Raw genomic sequence first — 26,302 nt, forward strand, 5'->3', positions numbered from 1 at the left:
TATCGCTGGGGCATAACTGTTTCAATGTATAGAAAGCGAACAGAATATTCCTCTTGGTACAAGGAAACAGTTTAAAGAAGTTAAAAAAGGGAAAAAAATATCAAATCTGGAAACCATCATTATAAAAGTATACATTTCCAAAACAGCCAGCACAAAAACCACACAGGTGCCAGCCTTACTCCAATTAAAAGGGACATTTTCTCCTATAGGACTATGAGAAATAGGAGCAGGAGCAGGCCATTCATCCCCTCAAACTTTCTCCACCATTCGACTTAATCACAGCTGTTTGATCATGGCCTCAAGTCCACTTTCCTGCCTGTCCCCCATAACCCTCGACTATCTCGTTGACCAATAATCTGTCTAACTCAGCCTCTGAATATGTTTTATGATCCAGCCTCCACTGCTTTCTGGGGAAGATGAAATTCCTCCTCATCTGGGTCTTAAATGTGAGACCCCTTATTCTGAAGCTGTGCCCCCCTAGTTCTATGCTCCCTCATGAAAGAAAACATCCTCTCAGCATCTACCCTGCCAAGCCCCCTCAGAATCTTGTATGTTTCAATAAGACCATCTCTCATTCTTCTCAACTCCTATGGCCATGACTCTCAGCTCCCTTGGATTATGGGCATGAGGAAAATGCTACAGAATAATTCAGTCTCTGTACACATTCAGGTGAAAAGGTTCCCCCTCCATAACTCTAAGCAGGAAGGACTGGGAGTGGGGGAGGGGAAGTTGGAGACTCAAGATAGATAACACCTCAGCAAATTCCTTCCTCCCTCTAGCAAATGCCACAGGTACAAGGGGTTTACGAAGATGTCACTGGATGGAATCTTGTGGAGGTGACGGGGGTCTTGACCACTGGCTGAAGAGAGCTCTACGTCGCCTCTTTCCGAGGAGACCTGCCACATCTTGTTCCATCCAGACACCTGACTGGCCAGCAGCGGGCCTTACCTCAGGATCAAGGACCCAGGACATAAGTCTCGATTAATGAGAGTTGCCAGCCAACCAGAGGTCAACAGCTGTATTGAACTGCAGCGCCATTGGGGACTCAGTGGCTGTTGCTGTAATTCTACCTATCCGAGGCCCAGGATCATCATTGGATTTCAGGCCACAGGTGAGTGATGGCAGGATGGGGACCAGTAGCAAGGGTTGGAGTAGACTCTCATCTAACTAACACCAAGTTCCTTGATCAGACAAAAAGTGCCTTTGAATGAGGTTCCCCGCCCTTGGGAGCCCGCACACAACCACACAAAGATTTGCTTGTTGTACTCTCAGCATGGGAGCCCCCTACCCACCGCTGGGTTAATACCACCGGTGGCGAGATGAAGCCCTTAAGTGAGCATTAATTGCCACTTAAGGGCTTTAATTGACTGAGGAGTGGGAAGGCCATCCATGGGTCTTCACTACAGCTTAAGTTAAAAAAGGGGGAAGAAATCAAAAAGGAAAACCCTCACGATAAAAGTATAAATTTTCAAATTAACCAGCACAAAAACAACAAAGATGCCAACCTTACTCAAGTTAAAATGGGCACTTTCTCCAATAGGAACACAACATCCTCCTACCTGATTTTGCCACCTTGCTACACAAGAGGGCACAAGAGTCCGCCCACTATGGCAAGAATTTTCCAACTCTGCTCTGGCAGGAATGGGGTCGGAAAATGTGGCGAGCCAGCCAAAAGTCCACTGACTTTGGTGGGACCGGAAGATCTTGCCGGTGGCTGTGACCTATGTCAACTCGCACTCCAGGTACAGATCCTGAATGCGAAAAGAAGAGCACAGCTATGCCAATTAATTCACTAATTAGATCAAGCAAGGGTTTGATGAATCAACTTCTGATTTGATTACATCTGGACGCACTATAGTAAGTGGGTCAGACTACGTCATTCAGCTCCTATCCTGAAGGAGATTGCTGAGACCGCCACAATGACATACATTTATTTTTGGTCCTCTGTTTGTTACCTGGCCAACAGGCAAATATTTATGCTTGGGGCAAAAATAATGGAACAAAAACTTTAAATAAACCTAAAACCTCATTCTTAATGTATGCACTTAGGCAATGCTGGCAGTTCATTTGATTGAGCAGAGGCTAGAGCTCAGTCCGATCCTATCCATACATGGGCAGTTTGTAACAAGAGTTTTAGACCATAATCAGGAGTAGGAACTATGGTTGACTTTGTCTCCTTAACCCCAGAGGTTATAGCACTCCTACTAAAATCAGCTAACAAGACAGGCTGGGCAATGAAACAAGGCTGTATGACAGTGAGTTAGGACCTGCCTTTATCACTGCAGAAGTCCTGCAACTAGTTTCTTTTTACTCTACTACCATTCTTTTAAAGCTGGGATGAAAAGCTGTAAAAGCTACAAAACACAGAGGGAAGATAGGTTTACAAATAAAGGCAATAGGGTGCAAGGGCAAAAACGTAATGCTAAATTTAGGAAAATCAATAGTTAGGCCACAGTTAGAATATTATGTATAGTTCTAAGCACCCTATAAATAGCTGAAAATAACAAGGAAAAAACCTGTACCATCCAACCTGTCCTACGCAGTTACAATACAGATACTTCCCACTCCATCCCGAGCCATGCAATCTCCTACAACAGGTTAAAAAAACTGGATAAAAACCCAAAACAAATGGAGGGGATAGGATGAATGGAAGCCTGGAAAATTGCTTTCCCGCCCCCTTAGAGGATCAAAACTATTCCAGAAAATCACATTGGTCCTCATTTACATTACAGGATATCTACGTTTTTACAAGGTGCTCTCCATCAAAGCCAGAAATAAGTCCAACTCTTGCTTGAAGGAATACAGCGAATCAGTGTTCACTGCATGAGCTGGCAACCTCTTCGATAGATTTCCCATTCTCTTGGAAAAGAAGAATTGCCTAGCATCCAACCTAATTCTATTCTTCCATAACTTATAAGTGTAATTCCTGATCCTCCCTAACCTTTCAGTAGCAATAATTGGTCTACATAAACACAATCTAGTCCCAATATTGCTTATGAGCCTTGATCAAATCACCTGAGTCTAAGCGTCGCTACTGTATGCAGGCCCAGTTTGTTGAAACTTTCAGGGCAACTAAGGTATTTTTAACTGTGAATTAATCTCATTGCAATCCTTCACACACTTTTAAAAGTCTCCATATCATGCACGTGATGAGGCAAAAACTAGACACTGTAAGGCTTCAGTTAGAATACCAAGGTTTTGTACAAAGACAGAATGGTATTTTTTGTTTTATATCATTGGCTACAAACCCCAAAAAATTAATGTACAAAAGCAGCTAAATCTCTTTCTTTTACCACTAGCTTTAAGTCTTTTCCTTGTAGGACGTGTATATGTTTATCAGCTGTGTGCATAGGCTAAGTGTTTTTAAGTTAAACATAATTTGCCAAACATGGGCCCAATCTCTCAGCACCTCAAGATCATTTTGCAATGGTTCAGCATCCTCTACAATTTTAACTTTGCCACATTTGTTGAGGTTACCCAGAAACTTGCAGATCAATCCTCCAACACATATCCTAAGAGCATGATTGAAAATAGTTAAATAACAAAGGTTCTCACACTTCAGGACACCAGGGTCTACTCTACCTCGGAAGTTTGTGAAAGCCATGGAAAAGTTACAGAACATGGCATCAACGATGAAAGGTCTTAGTTATGAGGGCAGACCAGAGAACTTGGTGTTCTTTTCACTGAATCAGAGAAGGATAATAGGAAATTTAAGTACGGAGTTGAAAAGTATGAAAGGATTTGATAAAATAGAAACATCTAATCCCACTGGTTTCTAAATCAGTTGCTGAGGACATAAATCATTGGAAGAACACTTAAATCTTTTGTTTCTCAATTAATTACCCAATTCCCACTGGATCTTGCTTCTACCCATTTTTAAAATTCATTTACAAGATGTGGGTGTTGCTGGCTAGGCTAGCATTTATCGCCCATGAGAAGGTGGTGCTGAGCTGCCATCTTGAACCGCTGCAAACTTATGGTGTAGGAACACCAACAGTACTGTTAGGGAGGGAGTTCCAGGATTTTGACCCAGTGACAGTGAAAGATATATTTCCAAGTCAGGGTGGTAAGTGGCTTGGAGGGGAAATTCCAGGTAATAGTGTTCCCATGTATCTGCTGCCCTTGAGCTTCTAGATGGTAGCAGTCGTGGTTTTGGAAGGTGCTGCCTAAGGAGCCTTGGCAAGTTTCTGCAGTGCATCTTGTAGATGGTGCACAATGCTGCCACTGTTCATCAGTGGAGGGAGTGAACACTTGTAGAAGGTGTGCCAATCAAGAGGGCTGCTTTGTCCTGGATGGTGTCAAGCTTCTTGAGTGTTGTTGGAGTTGCACTAATCCAGACAAGTGGAGAGTATTCCATCACACTCTTGACTTGTGCCTTGTAGATAGTGGACAGGCTTTGGGGAGTCAGGAGGTGAGTTACTTGCCGCAGCATTCTTAGCCACCGACCTGCTCTAGTGGCCACAGTTTTTACGTGGTTAGTCCAGTTCAGTTTCTGGTCAATGGTAACCCATGGGATGTTGATAGTGGGGGATTCAGCGATGGTAATGCCACTGAATGTCAAGGGGCGATGGTCAGATTCTCTTTTGTTGGAGATGGTCGTTACCTGGCACTTGGGTGTCTCGAATGTTACTTGCCACTTGTGAGCCCAAGCTAGATATTGTCCAGGTCTTGCTGCATTTGGACATTGGGCTAGTAGAGAATTCCATGTCCTTGCAATCCTCTGTGTTTAAAAAAAATCCTCCCAATATTTCTTTTCATTTTGGTTATGTTAAATTTATGCATTTAGTTACCAATCAATGGAAATTGATTTTTAAAATTCTTTCATGAGATGTGGGCAGCGCTGGCAAAACCAGCATTGGTTGCCCATTCTTAATTGCCTTTGATTTGAGTGGTTTGCTAGGCCAATTCAGAGGACAGTTAAGAGAACCACATTGCTGTTGGTCTGGAGTCACATGTAGGGCAGACCAAGTAAGGATGGCAGATTTCCTTCCCTTAAGGGCATTAGTGAACCAGATGGGTTTTTACAGCAATGGCTGTATGGTCACAATTACTGAGACTAGATTTTATTAATTTAATTTAAATTCCACTATGATGGGATTTGAGCCCAGAGCATTAGCCTGGGGCTCTGGATTACTAGTCCAGTGACATTGCACCATGCCACCATCTCCCCTGTTCTTCTTGATTTACCCTTTCTAAACATTTCATCATTTTGAACACCTCTATCATACCTCCTTTGAATCTTCTCTCTCATATTCTTTCATTCATGGTATCAGTTTAGTGAATCCCTTCTACACCTGCACTATGGTCTTGCCAAACTTTCTGAAGACTCCCAAAATTAATTATATTCTAAATACAGCTGAAACAACAACGAACACAAGATTCACAAAAAAAAATAAAAACTCTAGTGTTGATTTCTGGACTGAACAGATGCATAAAAATAGTCATTTGAAACAAACTAAAAACAGGAATTTGGCAATATGCTATGGTTCCTTCTACCTAGTTAATACAAATCTAAAGCAATTTAGTCTGAAGTTTTATAAATATAACAATTTCACAAAACCCCTACTGTGACAGAAAAATCTTATCACATTAAATATTAGTAGCATCTTGTTGTCATTTACCTCCTGCAGTATGAGACTTTTAAATAGCTAAAAATAGACAAAAGTGTTGCTGAAATCACCATATTTGCAAGAAAGCTAGAGTTTGTCTACTGAACCACACAAGTACGAGGTTCATAATCTTCTCTACCAGTTAGCTGAACCCTGCTGTAGCAATGATGGGATGGCTACAATTGGCCAGAAAAAATGCTACGGTTTCTGCTCTTGGAGGTGCATGCGTGTAAAAGGGAACTATGCACTTGCATTTCGTACTATCAAACGTGGTCATCTCAGCTTCAGCTCCTAACTGGGTAAGTGCATGTCCTGTGAAGAGGAATAACTAACTCTTGTCTGCTTTCACACAGTTTATGTTCTAACCCTCAATGACAGCTGAAGCAAATCACCTTCTCCTTCTGGCAGGGCAGGTCAGAGGCTAGGAATTGTGAGACAAGTAATTCACCTCCTGACTCCCCAAAGCCTGTCCACCATCTACAAGACACAAGTCAGGAGTGTGATGGAATACTCCCCACTTGCCTGAATGAATGCAGCTCCCACAACACTCAAGAAACTTGACACCATCCAGGACAAAGCAGCCTGCTTGATTGGCACCACATCCATAAACATTCACTCCCTCCACCACCGACGCACAGTAGCAGCAGGGTGTACAAGATGCACTGCAGGAATTCACCTAGGCTCCTTCGACAGCACCTTCCAAACCCACGACCATTACCATCTAGAAAGGCAGCAGATAAATGGGAACACCACCACCTGGAATTTCCCCTCCAAGTCACTCGCCATCCTGACTTGGAAATACATCGCCGTTCTTTCACTGTCGGTGGGTCAAAATCCTGGAACTCCCTTCCTAACAGCACTGTGGGTATACCTACACCACATGGACTGCAGTGGTTCAAGAAGGCAGCTCATCATCGCCTTCTCAAGGGCAATTAGGGATGGGCAATAAATGCTAGCCCAGCCAGTGAAGCCCACAGCCCATGAATGAATAAAAATAAAGTGCATCGTCGTCCTGCCAGGGACTGGGAAAAAGAGGACAGAACAGTGAATAGATTTACTGTTAACACATCTGAAACGAAATTGGAGAGTCACCCTCACATCAACGACACTTCTATCCCCTCTGTGATTAATGAATAATAGAAGCACACCCACACCCACCACCGAATTGGAAGAAATTACGCTATTAAGAATTAATGGAAGATTCGATTGCAGTGGGACTATTGATTGGTCATGGCTTTCCGCACAGCCAGTGGATTGGACAAGGATTTCTGCAATTGCCAATTTCATTCCATTTTTTTTTGAAAATCTACTGTAGCTTACAGTCAGTCTGAAAGCTAGCTTAAACAAAATACCTGGACTCTGTATGGCTCACAGTAGGTTAACTTGGGTAAAGTCCTCATTACATGGCTGGTCGAGTTATTGAACTGCACTGGACTCACACCAGAATCTCTGAGTGAAAACGTTGGAATGACCCTGGACAGAAAGATTGCTTGGGGAGCTACTGCTGCTGTGGCTCCCTTTCCAATTGGCTTTCCATTTGTCAGAACATAACTTATTATCTGCTAGCCTCAAAAAAGTGTACAATAATGTACAATCTAGTGATCACAGGCCCCAGAGTTACTGAGTTTTTCTAGGGCCAGAGGAACTGAACACAACATCATTACATTATTACTATCCATGATGGTTGATGAAAGAGGGAGGGATAAGGAAGGGAAAGACCAGCTTGAAAGGTTTTTAAAGTCTTTGAAGATCAGCACAACTTTAAACTGAAAAGAATCAAAAACTGTCACTAGATTGCAACCCAGGTTTTAGGAGACCAATCCAACTGTATTACTGCTTTCACTTTCATTGGTATATGGTGCAGGAAGTTTCCTGTATGTAAAGCTCATTATTTTGTATATGCAGAGATTGATAGTGACAGTTGGCTAGTTGGGGCTGGGCAGGAGAGGGGTCACAGCTGAGTCCAGTCTGCCTGCTTTTCCTTCTTCCTTGCCCAGCAGGCTGCCCTGTTTGAGACTAGCTAGCTGTATAGGATTGAACCCAAGACCATCCTGCTATGGCTCGCTACCAAATATATTTAACAGAGAGTTGCATAAATCCATGACTCAACCGTTATTTAACACTAGTTGAAGAATTTCATCTAATTCATGTGGATGAAATTTCTCCTCATTCAGCTACCATCAGCTGGTCTGGAATAAATTGTTTTCTTGTTAAGTATCCACTGCAACAAATGCCACAACAGTCCCTGCTCCAGTCAAATATATAACTCACTGCTCTGGCATACCAATATTTGGGTTGCCATAGTGCTTGAAAGGCGCTATATCGACGCAAGTCTTTCTTTATACTGAAGTCTTGGTCCTTGAATTGCTGCTTTGGCAGTAAATCAACATTCTGTAATGTCTGATTGTATAGTTTTTTTTTGATAACTTATTACTGATACCACTATTCCTTGTGTGTAGATTTACCACTTTTACAATTTTGGACTGAACATCTACCTTTCATGCTCACTGGCCAGAAATGTCAACATTGTACAGATGAAGGTCAAAGACACTTTTTTAAAAGAAAAACAGGGGGTTGGTACTTCTCATCACAATGTTCTGTCGTGTGGAGGCATTCATTGTGAAGAGTTTCAATCACTTTCATTGGCAACAAAACAATCAGAATCTAAGCACCGATCCCACTCTAGTCCAGTATTGTACTTGGGAAAAGGTGTCAGCTTTTGCGGCTCAAATAACTTCCACAAGCTAAATGACTATGAGTTAGGAATAGTAAGGAAATTCAGGGGAATGTTTGCACTCAAAAGGGCAACAGAATTGTATAATAAGTTGTTAGAAATATTATTCAAGCAGATTTAATATGTTTAAATGGAGTCTAGAGAAAATCAGATGTGATTCTGGAGACGGGTAATTGAGGGATATGGTCAAAAGGTAGAATTGAATCCCAGAATTGAGGTGGGCTTTCAGGCTGTTATATGATGTGCTACATTGTATACTATATTATTTACAGCTGGCAAAGGACAGTTGTCTTTGTGCATAGAAAACTTACTTATGTGGAGGATGGAAGCCTAATTACCTTTGGGGAATGTGAAAAGGAAGTTGTTCATTTCTAACAAAAAGGGTTAAAGAGAGAATTCCAAAGACACTGCACTGGTTTTCTGTCACAACACAATTATTCTGACTGTGGTTGGATGAGCAATTAAAATAAAGACCTATAAAAATACCAGAGTACTCAGGGGCAAATCAACATTTCCCCACAGAGCCTTGTCAGAGCTCAACCAGATATTTGGATGCTAGCCACGATATTGTCTAATTCCTTTAACTTTTTATTACATTTGGTCCTAATGAACTAATGCTGGAAACTTCTAACTAAATGTCTCCCACCGAAGGCACTACTATCTTCAGATGCCAAACGCTGGTAATTATAGGCTTTCAATTATTGACATTCTAAGAAGGCAAAGCACGTGTGTAACATTCTGAGAGATATTCAGTAAAGGAGCAGGGAAATGTTCAAGCTGAATTTGCACAAGATACTCCAGCTGTTAAGCTTCTTCATGTGCGAGCCCAATGAGTGCTGACAGGATATTTGACCTTTGGGATAGGGAAGTGGCTGAAGGGAGAAAGAATTTACAGAAGAGAGAAGCACCAAGCAGCATTCAAATCAAAACTAACCACAATCCTGTCTTGCCTGACAAGGCACTTGAACATTTTCCAACATAAGCAACTGTATAGGGAATGGGGAGTTGCAATACTCCTACTGCCACTTTAGTTGAGCGTACCTTCTCATTTATCTACTAATTTGCAAAATGCATCTTTTTACAATAACCTTTGCTATCATGAAGAATTCAAAATTTGATTTTGTATCCAGTACTAACATGAAGAACATTTGGGTCAGATAAAACAGGAGTTAGAAATAGGGTAAAATTCAAAATCTGCCTCATCAACACCCCTCCCTTAGGTACAGTGTTGGTTGGATTCCAAGTAAAATCCCATTGAGCAGACCCAGGTCATAAATTCAGGGACAGTACAGTTTGGATGCACAATATAGCTCTTTCAGCAGTGCATCAACAGTGGGATAAATATTATTCATCTAATCATCATTAAGTGGCAGAAAATATAACCTGATCAAATCCAAAAAGCTCTCACTATAATATTTTGGGATTTTCAATTTCTTATACCAGCTATCTCAATGGATTCTCTGAAAGAGGTTTCTAAATTTGAGCAGAACTATGGACAATTTGCAATACAGATTCACAGCCACTGAGACAAGTTGGAACTGTACCAAAATTATTTCACTTGGGAATCTTACAGAAGAGCCAAACAGCATTCAAATCTAGGTTGCAGAGATGAAAGAACAATATTCCTGTTCCATCTAGCCTTATGTATAACCTTAGAACCTTCACAGTTAAGGTTCTATACAGTGATTTCTATACATCTTGTATTATCTGCTATTCAGAATACCTAGTTAAGGTATTGAGCTTCCTATTGGTATTTTATTACTGCTGATCAAATGTTCCCAATTTCAGACCCTGTTACTTTACTTACCTCTTTCACAAAACAAAGGTTATCTCCCCTAACAATTGTCATGATAACAATAAACTTCACAGATCTAATGCTGTCTACTACCTCCACTATGACAGTTCACTCACTGGCAATTGTCTGAGGCTGAACCAGATTGTTTTGCAACCTCAGCATCTTATTCAACCCAAACTGATCTTCTCACCCTATTATCTTGTCCATCATAATGACTTCTTACTTCCATGAGAAAGATTCTTCCTGCACTCTTCTCAGGACTACATTCAGTCTGACCACAGGATGAAATCCTCCCATTTATGTTCTACTGATTTGTTGATACAGTTCAATATGTTCTTAAATCCTTTAAGATATTTGTTTTTTTTCTTATTTACATAACAGTATATTACTGCAAAACAAAATAAAAATACTGATCACCAATAAACTCCACATTTCTGGCTGTAAAGAGAAGATAAACATTGCAGTAACACACAGTATGTCATAAGTGTTGTAAGTCAGTGAAGGATTTCCCCTTTTTGCACTGGGTATTCCTTTCCTATGGACAATCACTACAGTGTTGCTGAGTCACATTGTTTTCTGTACATTATATGAAGCCACCTGGTAAATTCTGCCAGCCTGACAACTCCAGTTAGGAACTCTGTCATGGAAGTGAAATGACAAGTCTAAACTTAGAAATGTGAAAATCCTAAAGTAAAGGAAAACTGCACAAATATATAAAATAATGTTGCTTCTGCCGATTAGATAGGCTTGATGATTGTATAAACAGCTCTAATATATCCCAAGCATCAAATGTATTACAGCCTTCGTCTATACTCACAGTTGACTCTATTCTTCTGTTGTACCTGGCTATATTGAAGGAAGTAAATATTGCTATACTTAGTATGTTTGTCTCTGTTATGCAGGACTACCATGGGTTTAGCTTAGTTAAGGGTTTGTACATTAATTGTCATGGTTAGCTTCTGTCTCTTTCAGCCAAGGAAGTAACATGGAAAGATCACTGAAGAATGCATCACTATCCCCTCCCCAGCTGTAGTATACTGACCAGTTTCAACGTCCTGCACATAGAAGTGGAGCTCATCTGTAATCTCAGTTACAAAGACAGGCTTATAGTTGGTTGTGCGCTCCTTCTCCTCTGCAACCTGCAGCACTGCTTCTTCTGCTGGCTGTTCCTCATAATTAGACCAGACCTGCAATAAAGTAACAGAGGTAGTAAGTAGCAACTCAGTACAACATGTAGGGAATTTGCAGTAATGAATTTCTGGGATTCTTTGCCCCAGAGGTGGATGCTCAGTTATTGGTATATTTTTGGGCACTAAGAGAATCAAGGGATATGGGGATAGGGTGGATTAGTGGAGTTGAGGAAGATCAGGCATGATCTTAAAGAATGGCAGGGCAGGGCTGAGGGGTCACATGGCCTATTCCTGCTCCTAATTCTTATGCTTTTAAATGAGACCCATTCATCAAATGTCCAATATTCCAGATTTCTTATTTTGTTGTCATTTGGATTGCTTACTTATGGAAACCCAAATAGATGAATATTAGCTCTCTGTACTCTAATTTAAAGGACTGCGTGCTAATTCATGGAAAATTGGACATGACGATGTAGAACACTGGTGGGATGCAGGAACTTTCCTAACCCAGTAACAAACAATGAAAGTAGGGGGAAACAACTTGCTCTTAATCATCTCTTTTAAATGTCCCAAAGCGCTTTGCATTATACTTCTCAAGAAAACAGCACTCATTTTGTACATAGCAATGCTCCACAAGTGGAAATTAAATGAGTGGCCAGCCAACCTAATACTGGTACATTTGATTGGGGGAGGAACAGCTGGGACACCAAGACAACTCATCGCCCATCTTCAAAAATGATTTGGCCTCTTTTATATTCACCTGAACCATGTTTAATGCTTCACCCAGAGAATGACATTTTGGACATAGGAATACATAGGAACAGGAGAAGGCCATTTGGCCTGCCAAACCTGCTCCACCATTCAATTAGATCATGGCTGAACATTTACCTCAATGCCACTTTCCTGCACTATCTCCATATTCATTGATATCATTAGTCCCCGGAAATCTATCAATTTATGTCTTGAACATGCTCGATGATTGAGCTTCCACCGTCCTCTGGGGTAGAGAATTCCAAAGTTTCACCACCCTCTGAGTGAAGAAATTCCTCCTCATCTCAGTTTTAAAAGGCCTACTCCTTATCCTGCCATTATACCCCCTTGTTTAGGCTCACCAGCCAGGGGCAACATCTTCTCTACATCCACCCTGTCTCGCTCTATAAGAATTTTGTAAGTTTCAATTAGGTTACCCCTCATTTTTCAAAACTAGGGAATATAGACCCAGTCTCCTCAATCTCTCCTCATAAGATTATCCCACCATCCCAAGGATTAATCTGGTAAATCTCCATTGCATTCCCCTTAGATAAGGGGATCATAACTGTGCACAATACTCCAGGTGAGGTCCCACCAAGACTCGATATAACTTCTGTACTCAAATCCCCTTGTGATGAAGGCCAGCATATTATTTGCCTTCCTAATTGCCTGCTGCACAGTGACTCATGAACAAGAAAACCCAGGTCCCTTTGTCTCCTGCACTTCCCAAACCCTCACCATTTAGGAAATATTCTGCCTTTTTGTTCACATTATATTCCATCTGCCATGTTCCAGCCCATTCACTTAGGCTGTCCAAGTCCCCCTGAAGCTCCATGCATCCTCCTCACAACTTACATTCCCACCCAGTTTAGTGTCATCAGCAAATCTGGAAATATTACAATTGGTCTGCATATCCAAATCATTTATATTGATTTTGAACAGCTGTAGACCTAGCAGTGATCTTTGTGGTACCCCACTAGTAACAGCCTCCATCCTGAGAATGGCCTGTTTATTCCTACTCATGCTTTCTCTCTGTTAAGCAATTCTCAATCTATACTAGTATATTTCCGCCAATCCCATGCGCTCTAATTTTGTTTATTAACCTCCTGTGTGGGACCTTATCGAAAGCCTTCTTAAAATCCAAATACATCACACCCACTGGTTCTCCTTTATCTATGCTGCAAGTAACATCCTCAAAAAACTCCAAGTATGTCAAACATATTTTCCTTTCATAAATCCATATTGACCCTGCTCAATTTTACCATTCTTTTCTAAATGTCCAGTTATTGCATCCTTTATAATAAATTCTAACATGTTCTCTACTACTGACGTCAAAGTAACAGGTCTGTATTTCTCCATTTTCCCTCTTCCTCCATTCTTAAATAGTGGGGTTACATTTGCTACCTTCCAGTCCGCAGGAACCTTTCCAGAATCTATAGAATTTTGACTATCGCTCTAGCCACCTCCTTCAACACTCTGGATGAAGCTCATCTGGTATAGGGGGTTTATCAACCTTCAACCCAGTTAACTTTTCTAGTACTACCTCTTTACTAATAATAATTTCTTTCAGTCCCTCGGTTTCACAAGTCCCTTGGTCGTCTCATATTTCTGGGAGATTTTCTGTATTTTCTTCCATGAAGACAGATGCAAAGTAATTGTCTGGTTTTTCCACCTGTTCTCCATTATAAATTCTCCTGCCTCAAACCTGTAACGGGGCCAACATTTGCCCTAATCTTTTCCTTTTCACATACCTAAAAGAGCTATTAAAGTCCCCCTTTATGTTCCTCACTAGGTTGCATTCATATTCTCTTTTTCCTTTCTTAATCAGTTTCTTGGTCCTCCGTTGCTGGATTCTAAATTGCTCCCAGTCCTCAGGTTTACCACTTTTTCTGGCATCCTCATCAGTCACTTCCTTTGATCTAATGCAATCTTTTTTCATTAACCATGATTGATTTACCTTACTCTTTGGATGTGTGTGCCTTAGAGAAATGTATATCCGTTGCAAGCTGTGTAGTATTTCCTCAAATACTAGCCATTGCCTGTCTATCACCAAATCTTTTAGTGTATTTTCCCAAACCACCATAGCCAACTTGCCCCTCACACATGCATGATTTCCTTTCTTCAGGTTTAAGACCCTAATTTCAGAATGAACTATATTGAATTCAAACTTAATGCAAAATTCTATCATATTATGGTCACTGTTTCCCAAAGGCTCCTGTACAGCAAGGTTATTAATTAGCCCTTTCTCATTACACAATTATTCTGTATTACCCACGTTACAAGCATCTCTAATTTCCTGATTTATACCATGCACAACATTACCACTAGTTTGGTGGCCTATAAAGAACTCCCACCAATATTTGCTGCCTCTTGGTGTTTCTTAGCTCCACCCAAACTAATTCTACATCTTGATCCTTTGAACCAAGATCCTCTCTTATCAAAGTACTGGATGCATCCCTTATTGAGAGTGCTACCCCACCTCCTTTTCTTTTTTGCCTATCCTTCCTAAATGCTGAATATTCTTTGATATTCAGTTCCCAATCTTGGTTACCCTGTAGCTACATCTCTGTAATGGCAATTAAATCATACTCATTTACCTCAATTTGTGCATTCAAATCATCAACCTTTTTGTGAATGCTACGTGCATTCAGATACAGTGCCTTTAATTGTGCTTTTTAAAATGTATTCTCTATTCAGATCTTATTTGAAGCGTGCCTATGCGCCCTCTGTCTTATATTTTTGCTTTCCACTTTTCTACATCTTTTTATCAGTTTTGCTTCTCTCGAATCTGAGCTCCCTCTCAGGTTCCCATTCATCTGCCAATTCCTCCCCAACAGTACTCGTGAAAGTCTCTGTGAGGACGTTAGTCCAGTGCCTGTTAAGATGCAGCCAGTCCATCTTGGACAATACATCATTCACTCAGGCTTTATTTAGTGTTGACGTAATGGAGTAAGGCTTGAACTCATATCATGTTGATACAGAGATGAGAATATTAACTACTGAGCCAAGCTGAAATTTAACTTTCCAAAACCATGGTTTCTTTCATCCAGAAGAACAGGGCAGTGAGAGAAGGAAGATATGAGAGAAGAGAGGGGGAGGGCTCGAGCAATACAACAAGGGGGAAGGAGTGAGAGTGAGTTTAGCGAGAGAGGTTAGTGACAGAAAGAGGAAGTGAGAGAGTGAGAGGGGAGTGAGAGACAGAGGGGGAGGTGAGTGAGACAGAGGGACGTGTGAGAGAGAGGGGACCACAAGAGGGGACCTTGAAAGCGAGAGCAAGCGCAAGAGAGCAAGTAAGTGAGTGGACAGCAAGAGAGACAGAGAGAAAAGAGATACCGGAAATTTAGACAGCATCTCATCCTAACACCCAGGAGAACCATAAGGCTTCTGTTGGAATGAATTCCATTTTTAATTGCTGTCTTGTGTGGCTGAACATAGAAGGCATTTTGTATACTGCAAATGGCAAAGTCTGTTTTGGTAGTGAACTCTCAGCTCTTTTTTGAATACTGTCATGGAATCTTTAATCATTCACTTAAGAGGTAGATGATGAGGTTTTGACAACGTCTTGTATGAAGGATACCTCTGGTAGGGCATCACTTCCTATGGAATATGCTTCAAAATTGTTTCATAGTTTCAAAGCGCTTTGGGACATCCTGAAAGGTGCTATTTCAACACAAAATACATATTTCCTTCTTTTGCTGCAGTGGAGTCCTAGTTAGTTTATGTGCTCAAGTCCTAAAATAGAGGAATCCTTCTTGTTAAATTGATGATGATGTGCAAGATGGCAGGATTTGATTTTGAGAGGCAATTAACTTGCTGGAAATTTCTGACAGTTGACTGAAGTTTGGCAAATGTACAGATTTGTGCAGAAATAACAGTAATGAAATTTATATTTTTAAAACTGTACAATTCTATAATTTCTTGGCACCAGAAATACTATTAGATTTCAGCACCAATAAGCTGCCAAGCAAGGCTACTATATATATATATATGTGTGTGTGTGTGTGTGTATGTATATATACATATATATATACATATAAAATCTCCAGTGAAGTATTACTTCTAAAATTGCCAAGTTCATGAATTTCAGCACGAATGACTAAGTAGATCACAGCTGTGGAACAGCAGGTCTTAACGCGACTTGCTTCGTAGCAAAATTGTTTCATGATTATTCTATCATCAACAATCCAAAAGCATTTTCATTTAAAATGAACATTTATATCATCTGTCTGTACTGGGTTATTCAATCTGAGTATAGCAGCAGCAATTCCACAATTGTTTCAGTATCCAAGACTGTATGTGATGGAGAAAATGGGAGGCAGAGGTGAAGAAAATTATTCAGGATTTCCAGAATCTAAATACTAGCTGGAAAGCGTGTGCACTGGGTAAGGGTGTAAGTGTAACTGTGAGTGGGAGATTTACCTGAAATAGCCTCCAATAGACTGCTGACACACTAGGCTTGAATTTTAGCCCTGCCAGGGCTGGGTTCAAAGGCGGGTGCACACAAAAATCTGTGCTGTCAGCTGTCGTGCTAGTTCCCCAGCTCCAGCCCATCCCCAGGTCATTTGTGCAGAGGCAGAATGGTGGCAAATTTGTTAATGGTCAATTAAAGAAGGCCTCCAGGCTCCAGGTGGTGGCAAGGGCCAATTTAGCTGTATGGAGGCAGCCTCCAACAGCAGACCCTAGGCCCAGTGCTCTCAGTGTCCTCCCTGACTGCCTCAGCAACCCCACTCCCCCACCCTCCCTGTCAGTGGTGGCCTGGTTGCAAAAGTCATTTTTAATTAAAACCTGAAAAGAGCTGGAAAGGGGGAACTGGCATTTTGAAACACCTTCTCCCTTATTTACCTGCCATCACAGCCTGCTGCTACTTTCAAGCTGGAAGGCCTCCGATTGTCCCTCCGGTTTTGAAAGTGTGGACAGCATTGGACAGCAAGACCTCGCTCTTGCCATTAATTGGTCACTCTGGGGAAAATCACCATCAGTCACTGTCTCCCACATGGTGCAAGCCTCTGATGCCCATTTGAGCCTGACAGCGGGGTTCAGAAGCCCACCAGGAAAATCCTGCCCACCCAGTCTGGGTCTGTCCATGAGGCACTGATCATCAGCGAGTGCCCATGGTATCATACCCCTGTAGCAGTCAGCAGGAAAAATACCAAAAAAAGGGCACCAAAAATGTGACTTATACTTGTTAGAAAAGTTGTGTAACATTCTGTCTCTTTTCTATCATCCAGGGTGGCTATCATAGGCACAAGCTCTCAATAGGAAGGGGGTAGGTAAGATTGGCCATGTTGAATGCATGATGCCCACAAGTCTTTTCCACAAACTGATTTTGTACTAATAATTTCCAATTACTATTTTCAGGCTGGATGAAGGAACAGCTGCTTTAAATTTCAAAAGTGACAGCATATAGCTCCCCTTAGAGCAACGGCTTCTGATCCACTCTAATACAATGTCCTTGCTAATAAGACCCTGAGGAAAAATAAGAACTATCCTCCATTTGAATCATGTTCTTCAACAGAGTGTATATATTGCAAGAATTCCCACAGCTGGGTGCACAGAAAGAAGCTCCTTCATGACATACTCCCAACTCTGCAGGGCACATCAACAGGGTTTCCCCAAAGAGATTTTAAGCAGGACACTAGATAGCTCATTCCCCTTGGTGTATACACAGCTATGTTTCCCCAGAGCCGATTATAAATGAACTGTCATCTGCTGCATTCAGGCTTGCCACGTGGTGCAAATAAAAGTGAGCTCAGTGAATTTCCTCTTCATTTTTCAGTTATGGGGTTGGGTATTGCTGAGAAGGGACTCCCCAGAGATCCACAAACCGCTCTTTCCTTTTCTGCTTCTTTTTAAACCTCTTGCAATCCATAAAAATGAAATTTGTGGGGCATGTTTATGGAACAATGTTTCCAGACATTATGGAAAGGTGACATCTTCACTTTATAAACCTATTGACAAAGCTTGCCAATAAATTTGTCCTTGAGTTAGAGGGGATGATTAAGAGCATCAGTTTTTGGGGTAGTGCAAGAGGAAGGGAAAGGAAACTGGTCCCATCCATCCTAGGATTTTATTAAGTTTTTTTTTACTGGGGAGACTAGTACACCTGCTGGGGACAAACCTTGTCAATCTGATTTCTAGCCTCTCACCTCACCCGCTACTGATCTCTTGGATCTGTGTCAGTGAATCAATAATCACTGCTCCTGCATATTTCCTTCCAAAATATCCATTCATAAAGATCTTACCATCCAAAGCCAATAATTTCCTCCACCTCCCCCACTCAAAATGCCACAGTGGCACTGTGATCCTCATTACCTTTTAAGATCATGGAATTGAAGACAAACTATTGACCTAGTTAGGAGGTAGAATATTGGAAGGGAATGACTTGTATTGTTCCGCAAAGATCTGGGCTGGCATTTTAACTATTTACAATACTTATTAATGACTTAGATAACAGAATAGAGAGTCAAATATCCAAGTTTGATGACGACACAAAGACTGGTGGTATAACAGTATAGATGGTAGTTTAATATTGCAAAAAATAAATAAACAAGACTTACATTTATAAAGCGTCTTTCATGACCACTAGGTGTCCCAAAGCACGTTACTGCCAATGAAGTACATTTTAATTGTAGTCATTGTTGTAAAGTAGAAAACAGGGCAGCTAATTTGTGTACACCAAACTTCCACAAATTTGATAATGATCAGAAAATCTGTTTTTGTGATGTTGATTGAGAGATAAGTATTGGTCAGGACATGGGGAATAACTCACCAGGCTCTTTGAGGTGGTGCCACCAGGCTTTTTTTTTATGGCTTTTTTATGTAAAAAAATGGTGCCCATCTGCACCATGGGCAGATGGTGCTCAGTTTAATGTCTCATCCAAAAGACAAAGGGACCTAGAGAGATTAAGTCAGTGGGCAAAACTGAGGCAGATGGATTTCAAAGCAGAAAAATGTTCATTTTGATCCATGTTGGATCAAAAAAAGATAGATCTGAGTATTATTTAAGTGGTGAGAAGTTAAGAACAGTGGCGGTCCATAGTGATTTATGGGTCCAAGTATACAGATCACTAAAATGCAGCAGTCAAGTCCAAAAAATAATCAGGAAGGCTAATGGAATAACTGAAGGGCTAGAATATAAAGGTGAGGAAGCTTTGCTACAGTTGTATAAAGCATTGGTTAGACTACATCTGGAATACTGTGTAGAGTTCTGGGCTCTGCATCTTAGGAGGACATAACAGCCTTGGAAGAAGTCCAGCATAGATTCACCATAATGTTACACGGCTCCAAGGGATAGATTAAGAAAGATTACATAAACCTGGTTTGTATTACCTGGATTATAGCAGATTAAAGGGTGATCGGTTTGAGATTTTAAGGATTTTGAAAGGAATTGAAACGGTAGATGAGGACAACTTTTTCTGATGGCGGGGGAGTTTCTGACGAGGAACATAACCTAACATCAGAGCTTGACCATTCAGGAAGGAAAATAGGAAACATTTCTTCCTGCTAAATGAATAGAAGTGTTGAACTCTCTCCATGACATATCTCTAAGAAATGAAATAAATCATAAACCATATAAACCAAACCATATTCTGTTTTGCTTATTTAAAAATGAACGTTGCTGAACCAAAAGATGACTGCCACAGTCACTTGATGTCTGGAACTGTAGGGTGACCACTAAGGCATTATATGGATTGAACTGGAGACATGTTTTGACATGTTGCTCATGGAATCTCACACCTGGAACCATCAAGGTCCATTTCAAAAAGGAACTATGAATGGAAACAGATGTCATTTGCATCTGTGTAAGCTTACACCTCTAGCAGAGTCTGAGGCTCCACCAAGATAATAGCTACCTGAAATAGGGCCATCAATATGGATGTTGACTCTTTCAGAGTCGAAAGACTGGGACATTATAAACTACAAAACAAAGCCCAGATTCAGACACCAGATAACCATCCCTTTTTGAAATCATTGTGGAGGAAGGAAGGAAGTCACATGACTCGAGTGACCATTTTGAAATCTCTATATACAGTTGAGAACTCAGGAGCAGGCCAGACTGCTGATTTATCTTCAACCTAACATCTGACAGCAAGACTCCAGACTGACCAAGCAACCTGCAACAAGCCATCAAAGTCAGTTTTTCTGGAGGCCATTAGCCACTGCCTGCCACGCAGATTAAGCCTCTGAATATCAATCTCATCTCACTGCAGTACTATCATCTTAAAGGAATGCTGCACTTGTGCCTTCAACCAGGAACCTGCCTAAACTGGAATTTCTTCATGAGGGGACCTCCTCTGGATTTGGATTTTCTGGACTCTTGGAAATCACATGAACTGACACCCATTTCTGTGGTTCTTCTTACTGTTAAGTAATTCATAGATGTAAAACTCCCTCTTTTCTATCCCCCTTACTGTATATTTGCATGTGCGTGAAGTTGTGATCAAACCCCAGGTTTGAATGCGTGCATAAACTAAACATCCAATTTAATTCTAGGAGAGTTTGCTGTGGGTCATTTTAACAAAGGGTTTTTGGAATAAGCGTCACAGCCTACTTTTAAAACAAAAAACACTTCTGCTTACAGACAGATGGTGAGAGAATAAAGGAGTTCAGTTTTGCCTCCCTCTCCTGTACGTAACAGCAGATATATCATCTCATGCCCAACACAAAGAACATTTCCCACTAGTAATCTCATGCTTTTCATAACCTCCAGAGGCCTCTGATTGAGCAGCCAGCACTCTGTAGATGGTAGATCTCAAGCTACAAACTACAAGTCATAATTATTAAGTATAATTAAGCGGTAGAACAAAGACAGCAGATTTTATTAGATAACAGAATTTATCTAATTCTCAATTCCTGTTTCAGAATAAAATGCCTCAAAAGCTTGCCAATCTCTGTAGTATTACATTTTTTGGATCAACATATGTGATACAAAGATTATATGTGAAACTGAATATTCATGACATGTTTTACTAACCCGAGCTTGTTAGCTAGCTGAAGCAGCAGAGAACAATCTACTGGTGGTTGAGAGGGGTGGGAGGTTGGTAAATGTGAAGGGTTAGCAGAATTACATCATTTATTTATCAATCTCATCACCCCCAACTTCAATTCTACCCAACAACCTCCCTGAAATTTCCTGATCAACTATCTTATACTGTCACAGCTCCTGTAGTTGGCTAATATTTGTGGCTAACAAAAGGATGAATCAGGAATTCTGACATCTCACAGGCCATCTCATATCTCTCAGATAGCTTAATTGTCCTGTTTGAAAGGTAGATGTTATGTGCAGTAGTATAGATCACTTAAGTATCGGGGCATTTCAAGTTACTATGTCCATTAATGTAGTTTCTATACCAAATTTATCAGTATTCAAATCAATGATATGACATTTTGCAAACTTTTAATTTCATTATTTTAAGTTAATGACACTATGTTGCTGGATACTTTGTGGATGGATGCCTTGCCCCATTGACCTTAATCAATACTACCTTTAAACCAGGTAAACTGCAAGTTCTCCACAGCCACTTCCTTGTGAAATAAACTAGTGAAAGATGCAACATCAGGGCTAGGTCAGTAAGGTACCTGTGAGGAAGTCTGGCCTGGTTGGCTAGTAGAATGTTGGGAGGTTATCTTTGCAGCCCAGGGTGATTCTGGAATAGTAAATAGTTTTGGCAGATGAGAGTAGGGCCTGATATTGCTTTAGGTGGTCCAGCCAGATCTGACAATGAATGGCCAAATCAGTTGTCTGCCATATCCATTCAAGTCTGTCTCCCTTGGACTTAAGGGAATGGCCATACCAGAGGATGGACCAGGGTGAGAACACTGGTTTTAATGGGAACTAGGGCAATGAAGGTGGAAATAAGGTAAAGCCAATCAGTAACTGCAGAAATGCTGTGGTGAACAGAGGGCCAAAGGCTAGACAGTTGGAACTTTGAAAGGGCATTTGTAAGTGAGTTCAAATGCAGCAATGTTATTTTGAAGGAATGGAACTCAAAATATCAGACAATATTCTAAACTTGGTCATATCACTAAATTAGATTTAAACTAACCTGTTTCATCCCATAATTGAACTGTAAATTCTATCATGGTGGCTTCATGGTTTGATAATCACAGTCAAATCCTTTTCTTTGCTAATCATAGATCTATTCATTGTGGACCTGAGTCTTGTTCCTATTTCACATTACACCAAAATCTGCCAATCTATTGAAAATCACATCTGCAGCAGTGACTTATTAAAGGTAGCCAATATAAATCATAAAGCTCTTTTCTGTTTGCATTATTTTATTTTCAATTACCTCCCCATACCTTTCAAGAAAGTGAGAACTTGTTTTTATATAGCAGTCAGGAGAAATCCCTAAGCTCTATACACCCAATGAATTATTTCTGAAGTGGTCATCGTTCTCTTGTAGATAAATATGACACGGCAAGGTTCCACAAATAGCAAATGAGCTAAATGACCAGTTAATTGATGTTTCTGAAGAAATCTTAGTTAGGACACTGGGTGAGTTCCTGCTGTTCAAATATAGTGTCATAGGGATTTTTTTTATGCCCATCAAAAGAGGAAACAGGATCTCAGTTCAACGTCTCATGTGAACGATAATATACCTGAAGATATATCACTTCTTCAGTAAGTACTTCAATAAAGTGTCAGCCTAAATGATGAACCCAAAACATATACCTCAGAGACAAGAATGTTAATTAAGGGTGACACGGAATGGTCCAGGTGGCCATTACTTATCTAAATCCAGATAACTGTTGACAGGCTTTTCAACTATGAGGGCAGCATAACGATGCACAATCCTGCCCTCCTCTGCTGCAAACTAGAAATTTTCTAGTGGGGTCACTGAATTGTGATTAGAAAAGGGATTGCCTCCTGGGGCTGGATTTTACTGGTGGAGGGGTGGCCGGCAGCATGGGGGGGAGGGGGGTGGGGGGAGCAGAATGTGGTGGGCACATGATTTGTATGACTGTATGTAGTAAAAAAAACTTAAAATTAAAAGTCTAATGGTGACCATGAAACCATTGTCGATTGTCACAAAAACCCATCTAATTCACTAATGTCCTTTAAGGAATGAAATCTGTCGTCCTTACCTGGTCTGGCCTACATGTGACTCCAGACCCACAGCAATGTGGTTGACTCTTAAATGCCCACTGAAATGATCTAGCAAGCCACTCAGTTGTAACAAACCGCTACAAAGACACAAAAAAGGAATGAAGCTGGTCAGGCCACCCGGCATTGACCTAGGCACCCCAAAAAACGGCAAGCGCAGCCCTGTCGACCCTGCAAAGTCCTCCTTACTAGCATCTGGGGGCTAGTACCGAATTTGGGAGAGCCGTCTCACAGACTAGTCAAGCAACAGTCTGACATAGTCATACTCAGAGAATCATACCCTACAGATAATGCCCCAGACTCCATCATCACCATCCCTGGGTATTTACTGTCCCACTGGCAGGGCAGACCCAGTAGAGCTGGCAGCACAGTGGTACACAGTCAGGAGGCAGTTGCCCTGGGAGTCTTCATCATCAAATCTGGACCCCATGAAGTCTCATGGTATCAGGTCAAACATGGAAACCTCCTGCTGATTACCAGTGAGGGCGGTATGCCCTCCCTCAGCTGATGAATCAGTGCTCCTCCATGCTGAACAACACTTGGAGGAAGCACTGAGGGCGGCAAGGGTGCAGAATGTACTCTGGGTGGGGGACTTCAATGTCCGTCACTAAGAATGGCTCAGTAGCACCACTACAGGCCGAGCTGGCTGAGTCCTAAAGGACATAGCTGCTAGACTGGGTCTGCAGCAGGTGGTGAGGGAACCAACAAGAGGAAAAAATATACTGGACCTCATCCTCACCAACCAGCTGTCCATGACAGTATCAGTGGGAAGGACCATCGCACATTCCTTGTGGAGATGAAGCCCCGTCTTCACATTGAGGATACTCCATCGTGCTATGTCACACTATAACCATGCTAAATGGGACAGATATCGAACAGATCTGACAACTCAAGACTGGGCAACCATGAGGAGCTCTGGGCCATCAGCAGCAGCAGCATTGTACTCAGCCACAATCAAATAGTAATTTGGTAATACAGAACTTGAGTACTGCTGAAAAAAGTGACAAGCTGAAGCTTTTTGTCTTGCATTCATCAGGACACTTCGCAAGAATACCAATGTAAGGGGAAATAACAATTTAAACTGTATTTGAAGAGAGTACTGATTGGTTGGAAAGTGATGTTGCCATGGAGAATGCACTAGTGATGGTGACTGACAGTTAACTGTCAGAAACATTGTTTGAAATTTAAACCAGGCATCTTGACCCTGACTGGTGAAGGCATTGCCCTGAGAAATGAGTGAGCGAAAGGCTGTCACTTATTTTGTTTAGCTGAAACAGGCACAATGTGTGTACATGTTCTTTCTGTCTGCAAAGAACAGGGCCCTGTTTATTAATATATGGGGCTTCCAGTACACGCAAACGTGCCATACTGCAAGCCCGACTGACAATCTTAAACTGGTCGTCAGTATAATTCTAATGTTGGACACAGTGTCCAACATTAGATGTGATTCAGTGATTGGACAACATTTGCTAAATAATCCTCAGTGTGCTAAGAATTACACTGACAACATATGGACTACAGTGGTTCAAGAAGTCAGCTCACCACCATCTTCTGAAGGGCAGTTAAGGATGGGCAATAAATGCTGACCTTGCCAACGATGCCCATATCCAATGAATGAATAAAAATAAGTCCAACAGGTGGATAATGCAAAGTTTGTCACATGTCCCTCACTTCACCGTTTCTACACAAGAAAAATCAAAGACACAAAAATGCCAACTCTGGACGATCTTAAATTGGTTGTCGTGTAATTCTAATGTTGGGCACTGTGTCCAACATTAGATGTGATTCAGTGATTGGATAACATTTGTTAAATAATCCTCAGTGTGCTAAGAATTACGCTGACAACAAATTTAGGACTGTCCGGAGTGTGATGGAATACTCTCCGCTTGCCTGTATGAGTGCAGCTCCAACAAGACTCAAGAAGCTTGACACCATCCAGGATAAAGCAGCCCACTTGATTGGCACCCCTTCCACAAACATTCACTCCCTCCACCACTGATGAACAATGGCAGCAGTGTGTACCATCTACAAGATGCACTGTACGAACTCACCAAGGCTCCTTAGGCAGCACCTTCCAAAACCACGACCGCTACCATCCAGAAGGTCAAGGCAGCAGATACATGGGAACACTATCACCAGGAATTTCCCCTCCAAGCCAATCGCCATCCTGACTTGAAAATATATCTTTCACTGTCACTTGGTCAAAATCCTGGAACTCCCACCCTAACAGCACTGTTGGTGTACCTACACCACAAGCTTTGTAGCGGTGGAATAAGGCAGCTCAGCACCATCTTCTGAAGGGCAATTAGGGATGGGCAATAAATGCTGGCCTTGCAGCGACGCCCACATCCAATGAATGAATTTTTTAAAAAGTGGACAGGCAGATAAAGCAAAGTTCGTCATATATCCCTCACTTCACTGCTTTTACACAAGAAAAATCAAAGATGCAAAAAAGCCACTTGGTCTATGGAAGCTCTCTCTCTCTTAACCTAATATTCAACTGAATTTTAAATGCCTCTAATGTCTGCTTCTCTATTATCCCTTCTTATTCCTTTTGCATGAAGGTAATCTTTCTGATATTTGATCTGAATTTACTTTTCGACTGTTTATTTTCATGGTCCCTGGTCCTACTGGCTTACTTTAAAAGGAATATATTTTTGGTTTACTTTTTAAGCAATTTAATATTTTATAAATGTCAATCTCTCCACTTAATTGTTTCTTATTGGGTTATAGAGAATGACCTTTTCTCGTAACTCAGCCCCCTGCTCCAAAAGTCAGTCTTGTTGCTCTTCATTGCATCCGCCTTTTAGAAAGTTAAAGTTTTATAATCAAAATTCCTTGTCTCTTAGAGCAACCAATTTTCCAATACCTGCATAAACAGAATGGCTCTGAAGTGTCAAGAGAGAGAAGCATGACTTTTAGTGTCTCAGCATTATACAGGAGAAATGCTTGCACAAGGAAATAAGTTACTGTAATGACGTTAACCATGGGTAATTAAAGTACAATGTTAGTGGCTAATGCAATAAACATAGGCAGAGGAATCCATTAACCATAGCATAGAAAGATAATGGTTAATAAAGCCAATTCTTCAAAGGGTTTAAAAATAGTTAAGCCTGAAAATTTTGTTAAGGGAAGTAGCTTTAGAGTAAACAGCTTCAACTGTTTGCATAAATAGGC

At 41.1% G+C, this 26,302-nt stretch overlaps 1 protein-coding gene across 1 annotated transcript in view; it reads right to left on the bottom strand.

Annotated features, from left to right (window-relative positions):
* snd1 (staphylococcal nuclease and tudor domain containing 1) overlaps window positions 1-26,302 on the bottom strand; it is a 946,160-nt gene that overhangs the window by 131,644 nt on the left and 788,214 nt on the right. The window contains exon 18 of the mRNA XM_041202041.1: window positions 11,181-11,325. Within this exon, the coding sequence (XP_041057975.1) occupies window positions 11,181-11,325 (145 nt within the window). The remainder of the gene's footprint in view (window positions 1-11,180; window positions 11,326-26,302) is intronic.

Source organism: Carcharodon carcharias, chromosome 13, assembly GCF_017639515.1.
Source record: "Carcharodon carcharias isolate sCarCar2 chromosome 13, sCarCar2.pri, whole genome shotgun sequence".
Taxonomy (NCBI): Eukaryota; Metazoa; Chordata; class Chondrichthyes; order Lamniformes; family Lamnidae; genus Carcharodon; species Carcharodon carcharias.